Source organism: Felis catus, chromosome A1, assembly GCF_018350175.1.
Source record: "Felis catus isolate Fca126 chromosome A1, F.catus_Fca126_mat1.0, whole genome shotgun sequence".
In the NCBI taxonomy this organism is placed as follows: domain Eukaryota; kingdom Metazoa; phylum Chordata; class Mammalia; order Carnivora; family Felidae; genus Felis; species Felis catus.
The window spans coordinates 66,064,092-66,079,489 of record NC_058368.1 but is presented as its reverse complement, the minus strand read 5'-3'; the positions used below and the strand labels follow the sequence as shown (position 1 = coordinate 66,079,489).

General features: G+C 38.0%; 1 protein-coding gene across 2 annotated transcripts in view; it reads right to left on the bottom strand.

Moving 5' to 3' along the window:
- The window catches only part of GPC6 (glypican 6), a 1,119,966-nt gene that overhangs the window by 350,061 nt on the left and 754,507 nt on the right, over positions 1-15,398 (bottom strand). For both annotated transcript variants that reach the window (XM_019828517.3, XM_011280573.3), the window contains exon 4: positions 4,759-4,924. In XM_019828517.3, the coding sequence (XP_019684076.1) occupies positions 4,759-4,924 (166 nt within the window). The remainder of the gene's footprint in view (positions 1-4,758; positions 4,925-15,398) is intronic.

Below are 15,398 nucleotides of genomic sequence, written 5' to 3'. Positions count from 1 at the left end.
GCACAGGTGTAGTGGCCACCTTGCACTCCATGTTTGATGCTCTCATGCCAGTTTGCTGTCTTTAGGATGCCTTACACTTAATAACTGGCTAGTTGGAAAGGAAAAAGAAAGCCCAGAAAGTTTGATATCACTGGATTGTCTGGACTATAAGTGCTCAAGACCTAAACTAAAAATCAAGCTGCTTTGCTGGCTTTTCCCTTCCTCCCTCCCTCCTTTTCTTTCTACTGTCCATCCATCCTTCCTTCCTCTCGCTCTGTCTCTTCCTTCCTCCTTCCCTCCCTTCCTTCCTTCTTTCCTTCCTTTCTCCCTCTCTATTCCTTCCTTCCTTCCTTCCTTCCTTCCTTCCTTCCTTCCTTCCTTCCTTCCTTTTCTCCTCTTCCGTCTTCTCCTTTTTACATTGGAGAGTATCTATATATTAGGGAACCAACCTTCTCTTTATAAAAATTAACACAAATTCTCTGAATCTTCTCAGTTCAAGTCAGTGACAGTGGTAGTGATGAGACTTGATCACAAATCGTTTAGAAAATAAATCAAATAAGTATTTATCAATCACTGACTGATCATACCAGACTATTGAAACTGTCATAGGCTACTTGTAAATATTTGGGGCCCATACAGTATTCCACCAATTCTGTATGTTACAGCTATTCAACATCAATTATGTCTGACAACACTAATTCAATACTGTCTTCTTTACTATTTTATTCTATATTTACCAAGGTACAGCTTCCCCAACACCCTAGACTAGATTAAGTCCGCTGCTGAGTAGAAACTTCTCATCCTGTGCTTCCAGTTTCCTAACACTTTATCATAGTTGATTATAATTAATGTTAACTACATTAAGTTCCCCTAGCATAAAAAAAAGCATGTGTCTAGCTTATTCAATATATCAGGCATTGAACTAATAGGTTAAGATCATTAGAGTCTTACTAACTGGGATAGTCTAAATTATTAGGGTGCATTGTTGGGACACAAACATCTTCAGTTCTCACTTTTATGGAACTATAGTGATAAGTTTCTCTTATACTTGCAGTAATAAACATCCTCTACTATTTCAGTGATAAAAAATATTACAAAACAAACAGCATTTTTGCCTTTGATCTTATCAGCACTTTTGTCCCCACACCCTTGTTTTCTTTCTCCATTTTTTACAGTCTATTAAGTCTTCGAAGGTACCAGATGTTTGGAGGAGGCTGTCCCACATATCCTAGATTTGAAATTAGATGCAAGATTTATTGCAGCTACAAAAATATAATTTCAGCCTTAACTTTTGTGCTCATGAGCTAGGTGTAATCTGCAACACGGCCCCTTGTCAAATAGAATAGCTCTTATCCATGGAGGGTTGGTATCAATGCCAAAGACTTAAAATAACCGCAGGGTATTACTGAAAACGAATTCTGCCCACAAACTGTTTCCTTTTAGGAAATTTTAATTTACATAATAAACATTTTCTGAGAAAAGGCCTTTGCACGCAGGCAACACTCAAAGGCTAGGCTGGAATAAGCTGAGCATGAATTTCAAATTTTTTTTTAACGTTTATTTATTTTTGAGACAGAGAGAGACAGAGCATGAACAGGGGAGGGGCAGAGAGAGAGGGAGACACAGAATCTGAAACAGGCTCCAGGCTCTGAGCTGTCAGCACAGAGCCCGACACGGGGCTCGAACTCACGGACCGTGAGATCATGACCTGAGCCGAAGTCGGACGCTTAACCGACCGAGCCACCCAGGCGCCCCAAGCTGAGCATGAATTTAGAGCAACACCTGGGGTAAGTGCCTAAGCCGTGCCTGTCAATGCCTCAAATGACATCTCCTTCTTCCTGCATGGTTCCTAGGAGTGAGAGCAGAGCGGACTGCAAACCACTCTTATGTTTCCCCAGGTCCTGCTTACATCAGGAAAACAACAGAAATTCATCCTGAATAGACTCTTGATTTTTTTTTTTAGGATTGCAAAAAAATGAAAATTAAAAAACTATGGAACTTCAGAAGTGAACGGAATACCATTGGGTTTTTTAGCTGAACACTTAGAACATTTTATTTTGTCAGTGAAATACCTTTTTTACTGACAAATCCACACAACAACTGAATTCAAAATAAATACAATTCACTTATTTTTTGAGAGAAAGAGAGAGAGCAGAAGCAGATGAGGGGGAGAGATAGAATCTTAAGCAAGCTCCACACTCAGTGCAGAGCCTGATGACGGGCTCGAATGCACGACCCTGGGATCATGACTTGGGCCGAAATCAAGAGTTGGAGGCTCAACCGACCGAGCCACCCAGGCGCCCCATAACTCACTTTCAATTAATTTGTGACATAGCAAAGATCATGAGAATGTATCACCGGTTCAATTCTTGTCTTTATTGGCCATTGATTGCATCCACTGTTAGCATTTTAGATGAGGACATAAAAAAACAAACAAACATAAAAATGTACAGACTGGGGCATGAATGCAGCAGATAGAGATGTCATGTGACTGACAGCAACAGGAGTGGAGGAACTGATGGAAAGATGTTAGAAGCCAAGGGTGATGGGCTACAGATGCCAACCAGAGAAAGGGCTTTCTATGTAATTACTGTTGGATTATTGATTTGCTCACTGGCCTTCCCTGCTGCATTCATGAAGCCTATGACACTGTCATCTCGGATGCATATGTGGAAAAAACAGGTGGCACATTTGCCTGATTTCGGTGACAAGTTTGTGAACTTCACACTGGGACAAGTATTAGCAAGAACACATTTTGCTCCAAAATCTATGTTGGTGGTCAATTCTCGGTGCCATAGCAGAGCCAGAGGAAAGAAAAAAGAAGAATTTTCTCACTGATATCCAAGACTAATAAAAAATGAGATATAGAAACAAAGGGTATGAAATATATTAATGTAGGACTAACCACCAGGCTCTCTTTTAGTTATAGTACATCCAACACATGGTGGGTTCAAATCTGAGTTTTTAAATCAAACGGTTTTCCAGACATTCAATTTCACATCTAATTGGCATCCAGGAAAGCCAACTGATTGAAGGTATGATGTTAAAATAGCCAACCAGCACTGAGGAGAAAAAGCCAATAAGGAAGTCACTGTTGCTCTTCTAAAATAAAAGCCTTATAGTCTCATTCTTAATCACGTCCTGCTCTAAGTAACAAAATCCACATGTCCACCTTCCTCAATAAGGTGCAGGCTGAGCAAAGACTATTTAACTGTGCTATAAATTAGGGTAGTTTCAACCAAAAAGTATGAATAATCTATATGACTCAAAGTGATGGCAATGAGGTTTAATCTGGTTTTAAAATGTGGCAATATTTTTAGATTTCTTGATGAGAGTACTTTTTAATTAGCATTATTTGGAGAGTGTCTCTGCCAAAATTAATCTAAATTCATATTTTAGAAGATCGAGTTATTCTTATTACCTTTCTAAAAAATTCATACTCCCATCCAAAATCTTAGCAAAGAATCATATCATTTCTGAGTTAGAAGGGTACTTTAATGATTAAACTTTTCAAACACTTCCTCATTTTTCAAATAAAGTAACCCAAGATCATGCAGACAGATTCCGTACTCCCACTAAAGGAAGAGAGAACAGTATTTCAATTTATTCTCCCTGAAATGATTTCTGGGATTTTGTTGGATGAGTTCCATTGGAATCTACCCACTCTAAAATTTACTCTTTTTTGCTTAAAACTTCCAAACCATTTTCCCTGGCCTTCCTAAGCATAACAGCATGTTAGCCGGTGGGTTTCACTGCCAAAGGGCAATGCTTGCAACCGAATCCCATCTTTTGCACGATGAGCTTAGGTTTCGCCACATTCCAACCCATCTTAGATCTTTTTCCTACCCTACCCCAAACTTAGATGTCAGAAGACTTCATGCGTGCCTTCTGGTTTAGAGGTATGCATAAATGATGAAGGCCCCCAGAAGCTAAGGAATTGCCCTGTGATGTGCACCACTCTGTCCGTCACCATGCAATTGCAGTAAATGCAATCGAAAGTACTTTTATTTGAAGGGCTTTTGTCAGAGGGGGAGAAAACACATTCACTCTTTCAAGGCCTGTGTGTTTTCCTGGGAGAAGCCTGCCTGTAAAATTTGTCCTTTTATCCTTGGATAGCAATTTGGGAAATATCTTTTGGCAGTGCACTTCACCCTGAGTGATTCCTGCAACCCAAGACCAGAGCCACGACTCACAGACTGTCCCTGCGTCTCCCCCACTGTCCATCGTACCTTCTAAAGACAGGAAGGCTGTCTCACGTTGAGGGCTTGAAGCCCCCTTCTCCACAGCACGAGGAAGAAGATTTGCATATTTCGGCAAAAATACCGTGCTATTTTCATCATGGATGTCCAAGGAAGGAGTGTTTTACTAGTATCTGTGACTATGTTGAGGGACTAGAAATAAGACCTAGTCCTGAGGATTTTCTTTTTAAGGAGATTTGTTCCCCCCTTTCCACAGGAACTCCCAGAAACTCGACAAGAGTACTTTTTATCCTTGTCAGAGAGATCAGCTAATTCAACAGCGCTCGCTTGTACAATCTTTACCAGGACTGTCCCTCACAAACATACCAGGGTACCCTGTTTTTCAGGATTTAAAAAAGAAGGAGAAAAATGTCACCTTTATATTTTGCTAGCAGCTGCTTTCTGTTTTTGTTTTTGCACTTAATCCTCTTTTGCATTTAAATCATCACAAGGGCAGACCTGCCCATGGGGCCCCACAACCTCTGGCTGGTGATCTATGTCTCTGTAATCTAGGGCATGGATCCGTCTAAACGCTCCTTACCTATAAACAGATTCCATTCAGTGTCGAGATCAGCCTGATTGGCCAGGCAGCCCTTCATGACGTTCAGGCAATAGTTGTTGCAGGGCCTCACGGTGACAAGTCCCCGGCAGTATGGGCAGTACAGCATCTTCATGAGAGCTCGGATGCAGCCCGGGGTGGGGCTGACCTGCAGATTTATTGACAAGAAAAAAGAAAATCAGAAATAAGAAGGATGAGAGGGAGGAAATTAAAAGAGGTAACTCATTTTCTCCTTGAAAAAAAAAAACAAAAACAAAACGGAGAAATGGCTCTCAAAACCTCCAGCAAGTGGAGCAAAGCAACTATTAGAATCTTAACCCTTTGTCATACGTGAGCTCGAAGCCAGTCCACTCCTGTCAAATACTTGGTCGATAGCATAATAATCGATTTTCATCAAATGTCCCCATCAACATTTTGGTATCTATGTCATCGTAATTCAGCCCTAGAACCTGGACACCATTTCATCGCAATAGAACGTGAAATGAGATAATGCACGTGAAAGCAATTTGCCAAGTTAAAGGCTCCATAAAAATGTAGGTACGATTAAAGTTTAATGTGACACCTTTAGAAAATTTTCCAACTGGTTATTTGACCCTGTTTCTAAAGGAGGTTGGCAGATACACTTCCTTTGTACCTAACTTTTTAAAAAGGATCGATATCAACCTGTCTGGCATTTCTAAGATCCAGGCTTGCTTAGAAGCAATGGAACTGCCAAGGCAATATCCTCAGGCATTTGAAGCTTTGCAGTTCTGGGAACTTTGTGGAAAATGGACCCCGGTGTTGAATGTAAGGAGAAATCCTTGCAGTAATTCAACTAATGATGGAGTGGCATTTGCCTCGAATAAGAAAAGCTGAGGTTCTTCTGAGTCCATCGGTTCTAAATCACTAAAATCTCTTTTGGACTCATTGAAAATTCTAATTTGACTTCAAGAGGAAAGACTATTTAAAACAGTAAGAACCAACAACAGGAAAAAAAAATACAGAAAACTCTTTTTTTATGACTAGACACAAAATTATTATCATATTTATTTGGCTGATTCCACCTAATTTTGGTGTTTTCGTCAAATAGCCATATGGTGCTGTTCTTGGGTTCCAGACATGAGAACAAGTCTAACTTGTATCATTTGGATCTCGTGGAGACTTAACAGTCTGATGACACAGAGCTGGGCCCACAGGTGACATTACGTGTCAAGGACATTTAGATATTGACAAAGTGTAACATCAATGTAAAGGTGTACCAATAAAGGGTAGTTCTGCATAAATAGGTACTTTCCACTACTCTGCCTAATCTCCGTCATTTCATCATTTGCCTAGAAACCGCATTTGAATTTTGTTTTGTTTTGATTTCTTTTTTACTGCAGTATTATCTGACACACAATGTCACATTAGTTTCAGGTGTCCAACACTGTGATTCAACCTCTCTATATGTTATGTTGTGCTCAGCATTGGTGTAGTTTCCATCTGTCACCACACAACAGTATTATAGCACCACTGACTATATTCCCTGAGCTGTACTTCATCCCTGTGACTTGCTGGTTCCCTAACTAGAGGCCTGTGCCTCCCTCTCCCCTTCAGGGATACTGCCCATTCTCCCCCCTCTTCCTTCTGGCAACCATTTGTTCTCTGTAATTACAGGTCTGATTCTGCTTTTTGTTTGTTTGTTTATTTGTTTTGTTTTTTTAGATTCCACATATGGGTGACATCATAGGGTATTTGTCTTCCTACGCGTTTGCGGTTTTTATTTTTATTTTATTTATTTTTTCAACGTTTATTTATTTTTGGGGGCAGAGAGAGACAGAGCATGAACGGGGGAGGGGCAGAGAGAGAGGGAGACACAGAATCGGAAACAGGCTCCAGGCTCTGAGCCATCAGCCCAGAGCCCGACGCGGGGCTCGAACTCACAGACCGCGAGATCGTGACCTGGCTGAAGTCGGACGCTTAACCGACTGCGCCACCCAGGCGCCCTGCGTTTGCGGTTTTTAACGCAAGGCTTCGTTTTGTTGGTAACATTTTCTTACTTTTACGACATATACTGACAAAATCCTTAATCCGTTGTTTCAGAAAATGAAGCTACTTATTATTTATTTATTTATTTACTTAGGCACTGAAGATTCTGGTTGTTCTTTTGAACATGTTTGCATTTTATTTCCAAAATGTTATACAAGTTTTCAAACATACAGAAAAGTTGAAAGACTGTTATGTATAATACCCTCGCTCCTAGGTCCCCATTTAACATTTTCCTATACTTACTTTTTCGAATATCCACCCATCCTTCTATCTATCCATTAATCACCTTACTTTTTATGCATTCAAAGTAATATCCTTTTGGTTTTTACTTTTCCTGGTAGTTTAATGTTGGCTTTAATAAAACAGAATTAACAAGATCAGCAATAGAAAGTTAGTGTATTAAGTACTTCAAATCAAATAAGTGAAATAAAATATAACTGGCCTTACTTTATAAAGATATTTAGAGAATGGTTTAATATCCATGACTTTTAAAATTTATTTTCCAACAGCAAAAGAAAACAAACAAAAAAAGATACCAAAATTGAGGAGTTTGGTGATTTGAAAAAAAAATTTTTTAACATTTATTTATTATTGACAGAGTGCAAGTCGGGGAGGGGCAGAGAGAGCAGCACACAGAATCCAAAGCAGGCTCCAGGCTCTGAGCTGTCAGCATAGACCCTGACCTGGGGCTTGAACCCATGAACTGTGAGATCATGACCTGAGCTGAAGTTGGACACTTAGCTGACTCAGCCACCCAGGTGCCCTGGGGAGCCTGGTGACTTTTAACTTGAGAGCACATTGGTGTCACAGTATCATCCTCTCCAGATAGGCTGTTTTGTGAATATGGCAAACTTTATCCACAACGGAGCAATATTGTCTTAAAATTTTCTTTTATCCACATATATCCCAAGCCAGTCGCAGAAAATAGAGAAAATAATTCTGTATTTTCCATTCAGAATTTATGTGGAATTTCAAATTCTTATGCATTCTACTTATTTGATATGGTTGCAATCCTACAAACTTGTGCCCACAGAATTTTGTTTTCCATAGCCTTGTGACTTCTGTCGTGACCCTGATGCCTTTCTCCAGAGACCAACTCTGTTTTCACCTGAGCTGGCTACGCAATTTCGTCCTTGGACTGTGTTGGATTTTTGGTTTTCTTGCTATTGGTTTTATAGGATGCTTTGATTCTTCTCACTCAGTATTCCAGTACCAATATGGAGCACGTGTCAATACCTGGGATGCAAATTTGAGATCTTTTAGGCTGTAGGGACTCTGTCACCCTCATAACCTGCACTGCTCTGCACAACAAGAACATCGTTAACAGGCATTGTAATGATGATTTAGGCACGCAGGAAGAGCCTTGTGAATTGAACTCTCTATTGTGTTCCTCAATTTCTTGGCCACACTGAGATTCAAAGAAAAAAAGAAAGACAGTTTTATCCCTCTTAGCATTCAATTGTTACTTTTTAAGTTTGTTTTCAAAGGCTATTGATAGCATTAATTCCTAAGCTTTTTTTTTTTTTTTTTAATTGTGTTGGAACCAGTACAATTTTCTCAGTCTGACATTTTAGAAGAGTCTCGTCTCCAACTCAGGGTAGCAACCAACAGAGAAAGTTGAACAGCCTTAATAACCTACAAGAACAATGTTGTTCAAGTTAAATGTGGGTCTCTCAGTACTTTTGGAAATGACGTCCCTCCTGGTCAAATAAAGGGCATTTGAAGAAGAAGAAAATGGAGTGTGGAGCATCAAAGTTTAAGCTTTAGTGTTCACAGACCCATATTTTTTGAATTGACACAACTGCATGCTTGAATTAAAATAAAAAAAATCATCACTTCAAACTGAAGACTTTTATTTTTTTTATTAAAAAAAATTTTTTTTTAACGTTTATTTATTTCTGAGACAGGGAGAGACAGAGCATGAACTGGGGAGGGTCAGAGACAGGGAGACACAGAATCTGAAACAGGCTCCAGGCTCTGAGCTGTCAGCACAGAGCCTGACACGGGGCTCGAACTCACGGACCGCGAGATCGAGACCTGATCTGAAGTTGGCCGCTTAACCGACTGAGCCACCCAGGCGCCCCCAAACTGAAGACTTTTAGAAGTAAGTCTCTGAAAAGAAGGTTGTTTTAAATGCCAATTGTGTGAGGGATATTTCTATTTTTAAATATTTACTGGTGTTTTATAATTGGGCTATAGCAAATTTTTAAAAATATTTTTATATTTAAATCAATATAGACTCACAAGATGATGCAAAAAGAGTGGAGTCTTGGGTACCCCTCACTCACCAATGTCACTTGATGGTGACATTTCAAATAACTGTGGTAGGATATCTAAACAAGGAAATTCATTGGTATGTTACCACAAACTGGTCTATACCCCTTATTTAGTGTTTTTCAACCTGCTTTCAAAATAAAGGAGTTCTAAAAACTCACATTTAAAATTTAGAATGGAGTAATATCTCTAACATATAGTATGGCAAATTTATAAAAATTGCAAACAATCAGACAAAAAATTTCCCACTAAAGAAAGTGTGTTCCTTTAGAAAAAATAAAGAATATAATCCATGTTGAGAAACAACATGTTGAATGTCTTTTTAGTTAATGTGGATATTTTACTATTTTTGAAAAATGTAGCTGTCACTCCTTAGATATTGAAACTAGACTGGGAAAGGGCACCTGGGTGGCTCTGTCAGTTAAGTGTCTGACTTCGATTTGGTAGGGAAAAATCTGTTGTATGATGGCCAGTAAGACTGATAAGAGAATTTCAGTCCCAGCCTGAAGACTTCCCTTCCAGGTTCTTGTTCCCACCCTGCTTGCCTCAGGTGCCAAATAACTACTGTTGGGAAAATAAGTAAAGTTCTGCACCATAAGATGGCTGATGGGACTAAAACAAACTCTAGTTCCCAACTTAGAGGCTTCTCTTCTGGGTTCTTCCTGCCTTGTTTGCCACACACGCGAAAGTCAAAACAAACGCGGAAGATGACGCTATAAATTACCCTTCCCACCTGCATTTGGCTCAGATCTCTGGGGAATGACCTCCTCTGAACCCACTGGTGTAAAATAAACCTCCTTCCTTCCAAGATCTCCGAGTGCTGGTTGGTTCTTCTGCAGGGTGATCCAGACCAGTTTCCGTGATAGATTCAGGTCATGATCTCCCGGTTCATGGGTTCAAGTCCCACATCGTGCTCTGTGCTGACAGCTCAAAGCCTGGAGCTTGTTTCAGATTCTGTGTTTCTCCCCCACTCATGCTCCCTCTCTGTCTCTCAAAAATACATTGACATTAAAAAAAAAAAGAAAGACTGGGAAATAAACTTAGGTAAATCAGTAAATTGGTAAGTGTATAAAAGTGGTATCCACTTGCTATGAATATTTATTTGTGCTGTCACCTAACTTTTACATGCTGTCCTTCACCACTAGAAAGACTGTCAAGAATGCACAACAATGGGGGGGGGGGTGGGTTGGAGAACAGTCAATGGTTCCTACTCCATTATCCTATGATCCAAAAGATACACACAAGTTGGTGAGTCTACCAAGTAAGATTCCAATATCATTTCCCTGCATCTTGGGTTTAGACCTTCTGTTAACTTCTTCTGAAGCTGTTTATATATAATGACATTAATAATCATTTTATAGATGCTATTATAATTGACTAGTTTCAATAATCATATAATTTATAACTAAGCTTTCTTACAAAATAACATAAAAATAAATAACATAAAAATAATTGAGCTCTCAGGTTACAACCTTGTGGTTTTTTCTTGATGTTGTTTGTGTTTCTTTTTTAAAAGATTAAAGCAAGATACACTGAAACATGGCAAGAAATATAAAAAGAACCCTTAATAAAACTGTATTGAGAGAGACGACTAAGACTTATTTACCTGGTTCATCATGCATATCAAGATGTCATAGCAAGTAATTCTTACATTTTCTAAATGTGATTTGAGGCATAGCACACCCATAACCAAAAAATAGAAATTCATTTCATGTCCTTAATATATGTAAGATTTTTTTGTATCTGAACCAGCATTTATGCATTGATGCTCATGTTAGCTATTTTTAATAGCAGCCAATGTAAAATACATCTATTACTTAGAATATTTTTAGAAAACAAGACATGTCCAAGTTATAAATCTATATACACAATGAACATATACCTAGTAAGTGCTTGTTTCTATGGAAATCATACAGCCAAAATAATCAAATAAATCTATTTGTCTTCTTCTGCTCCCAAAAGACAAACAAGTTAATGTAAATAAACTATTTAACCAGAACAAATTAAAACTGTGTTTTGAGCAAGACTCCATGCCATTCTCCATAGTTTCTAATCTAGGGTTGTAAGAAATGATGAGGTATTTCTACTCACCATCTTAACATATCATGAAATTCTGAAGGATCTTCTTGAGGTCCTCAAGAAAGATTAGATTCCATTCAAAGTAGTTTCATATTAAGTAATTTTAACTTTTTTAAGCAGTCTATACCCTGTAAAGAGGCTCTGTAGTAAGTTCATGAGAACTCAAATCTCTTTCTTCTTTGTTCAGTCATGCATGCAACTTTCATTCATCCAGTATTCATGGGGATGAATAAAAGAGATCTCAAACCAATGTCAGGATGCTCAGATTACATTCATTTCCAGATCACTTCAGGGAAAAACTTATGTGTCTTGGTGAAGTGCCATGGAAAGGGAACCCAGGAAAGGGCATTTAGTGTAGAAGGGGGAAGCAGGGTCCCCAGGGAAGGCTTCTGAAGGAAGTCATGATACAGATGTCTGTAAGAGAAGCACAGGAGGTAGACAACATCACAGAAATGGTAGAGTTGGGGCTGCTGAGAATCAGTCCTTCCACTGAAGCAACCAGTAAGCTAGCAAAAAATGACAGAATCAGCTTTCTCAGAATTTGAAGATTTAGTTGCAAACAAAACAAAACAAACAAACAAACAAACAAACAAACAAACAAAAAACAACCTACAGCAGCCAGGAGAGTGCTTAATAAAGACAGAGACTGCTAAATTTCAGTAAAAAGGTGCTGCTAACCCTCAAGCCTTAAGATATTTATAAAGGTTATAATCATATGAAGTATCTTCTCTGAGTATAAATAGCATGAAGCTGGAAATTGGTATCAGAAGGAAAAACCAGAAAATTCACAAACATGTGGAAATTAAACCACACACTCTTATATAACCAATAGGTTAAAGAAGACACCAGTAGGGAAATTAGAAAACACTTAGGTGAACAAAAATGACAACACTTATGAAAACAAAAATAAAAACTTATTGCCATAAATGCCTACATTTAAAAGAGAATATCTCAAATCAATAACTCATGTTGTACATAAAGGATTTACAAAAGAAGAGCAAACTAAAAGCAAAGTTAGCAAAAGAAAGGAAATGATGAAGATTAGGAGGGAGAAGAAACTTGAGTTTCAGTCTGTTCTTTTTCCAGTTCCTTAAGGTATAAAGTTAAGTTATTGATTTGAGATCTTTCCTTTCCTAGAAGGTGGGAGAGAAGTGTGGGATCAGCTCTCCCTCTGAGCCTCTAAAAAGAATCAATTCTGCCAATACCTTGGTCTCAGACTTCTGGCCTACTGAACTGTGAGGGAATACATTTCTGTGGTTTTAAATCACTGGTGGTAAGTTATGGTGGCCAAGAAAACTAATGAACACACCAACAAATTAGATAACCTGGATGAAAGAGGCAAATTACTAGAAATATGACCTACCAAGGCTAAATCATGAAAAATTAGGAAATATGAAAAGATCTATAATAAGTAAAGAGGTTGGACTGGTATCAAAAGCCTGCCAACAATGAAAAACTCTGGACCAGATGGCTTCACTGGTGAATTCTATCAAACACATAAAGAAGAATTAGCAAAATCCTTCCTAAACTATTCCAAAATACAGAAGACAAGGAACATTTCCTAATTCATTCCTAGAGACCAGCATTACTTGATAGCAAAGCCAGACAAAGACATAGGAGGAAAAGAAAACTGTAGACAGATATGCCTTTATAATAGTAGATGAACAACAAAATACTAGCAAACTGAATCCAACAGTACATTAAAAAAAATTATACACCACGACCAAGTGGAATTTATCCCAGGAATGCAAGGGAGGTTCAAGATAAGAAAAATAAATCAATATAATAAATCATATTCATAGAATAAAGGGAGAAAAACCCACATGGTAATCTCAGTTGATGCAGAAAAAGCTTCCGACAAAAGCTACCACTCATTCATAATAAGTACCTATGGAAAATCCGGAATAGAAGGGGACTTCCTAAACATAATAGAGACCATTTATGAAAAACCGACAACTGACATCATTCTCAATGGTGAAAGAGTTCCCCTAAGATCAGGAACAAGACAAGAAGGCCTGCTTTCACCACTGTTTTTCAAGATAGTACTGAAAACTCTAGCTAGAGTCATTAAGCAAGATAACGAAATACAAGTTGTCAATTTGAAAAGGAAGAACTAAAACTATCTCTATTTGCAGATGACATGATCCTACATCTAGGAAATCCCAAGCATTCACAAATAATACCTTATTGGAGTTAATAAATGAATTCAGCAAAGTTGCAAGGTATAAGATCAACACACAAACATCCATTGAGTTTTTAACACTAGCAATAAACAATCTGAGAAAGGAAGATAAGAAAACAATTTCAGGGGTGCTTCGGTGGCTAGGTCGGTTAAGTGTCTGACTCTTGATTTTGGCTCAGGTCATGATCTCATGGTTCGTGAGATTGAGCCCTGAGCTGGGCTCTGTGTTGTCAGCATGGAGCCTGCTAGGGATTCTTGCTCTCCCTCACTCTGTGCCCCTCCCCTGCTCGCTCACATGCTCTCTCTCTCTCTCTCTCTCTCTCTCTCTCAAAATAAACAAATAAAAATATTTAAAGAAAAAAGAACAATTTCATTTACAATAGTATAGTATCTTACAATAGTATCTAAAAGAAAAAAATACTTAGGAGTAAATTTAACCAAACAGATGATAGAATTTTACATTGAAAACTAGTAAGCATTGTTGAAAGAAATTAAAGAAGACCTGAACCAATGGAAAGATATCCTGCATTCATGTGCTGGAAGACTTAATATTGTTAACATAGTAGTACTACTCAAAGTAATTTATAGATTCATTGCAAACCTTATTAAAATTCTAATAGTTTTTCCTTGTGGAAATGGAAAAGCCAGTCCTCAAATTCATATGGAATTGCAAGGACCCAAAGAGCTAAAACAATTTTGAAAAAAAGAAACAAATTTGGAGCAATTGCATTTTCTGATTTCAAAAAGTACAACTTGCTACAAAGCTAAAGTCATCAAAACACTGTGGTATTATCCAGCAATATCACTTCTAGGTATTTATTCCCCCCTCCCCCAAATTGGAAATAGGTTCTGGAAGAGATATTTGCATTCCCATGTTCATTGCAGCATTATTCACAATAATCAGGTGGTAGGAGTTTCCTAAATGTTCATTGACTGATGAGCGGCTAAGCAAAATGAGGTTTGTTCATATGATGGAGTATTATTCATTCTTAAAAAAGGAGGAAATCCTGCCATCTGCAACAACCTGGATAAACCTTGAGTACATTATACTAAGTGAAATAAGCCAGTTACTGAAGGACAAATACTACAAAATTCTACTTACATGAAGTATCTAAAAGTAGTCAAACTCATAGCAGCAGAAAGCAAAATGGTGTTTGCTGGGGCTGTGAAGGAGAGGGAAATGGGGAGTTGCTAATCAAAGGACATAGAGTTTCAGTCATGCAAGATGATAGAGTTTCAGAGATCTTTTGTACAACTATATGCACATAGTTAACAATATGTATTGAACACTTAAAATTTTGTTAAGAGGGTAGATCTCATGTATTTTCTCACAATCATCATCATCATCATCATCATCATCATCATCATCATCATCAAAACTGTGGTACTGGCATGAGGATAGACATTTAAATCAATAAAACAGAGTTGAAAGACCAGAAATAAACATACATGTTTATGGTCAGTTGGTTTTTACAAGGATGTGAATATCATTTAATGGATTAAGAATAATGTCTTTAACAGATTGTATCGGAGCAACTGGATGTCCTCATGAAAAACAATGAAGTTGGACCTGACCTCAGAACATGCACCAAAATTTCTCAAAATGGCTGAATAACCTAAATATGATCAAAACCTATACAGCTCTTGGAAAAACCTACATAGGGTAAATCTTAATGACCTTTGATTTCGCAATGTATTTTTAGATATGATTCCAAAAGAAAGAAAAATAAATTGGGCTTCATTAAAATTAACAGGTTTGTGTATCAAAGGACATTGTCATGAAAGTGAAGACACAACCTAACAACTAGACGGAAATGTTTGCAAATTATATGTCCAATAAGGGTCTTGTATTCAGAATATATACCAAACTCCTAAAACTCAGCAACAAAAAGACAAACAACCCAATAACAAAAATCAAAGGATTTAAATAGACATTTCTCCAGAAAAGAGATAAAATGTCCAAGTAGCTCATGAAAAGATGCTCAACATCATTAGTTGCTACAGAAAGAACATCAAATTGAGATATTACTCACACCCCTAGGATGGCTCTAATAAAAGAGACAGACAATAACACGCACTG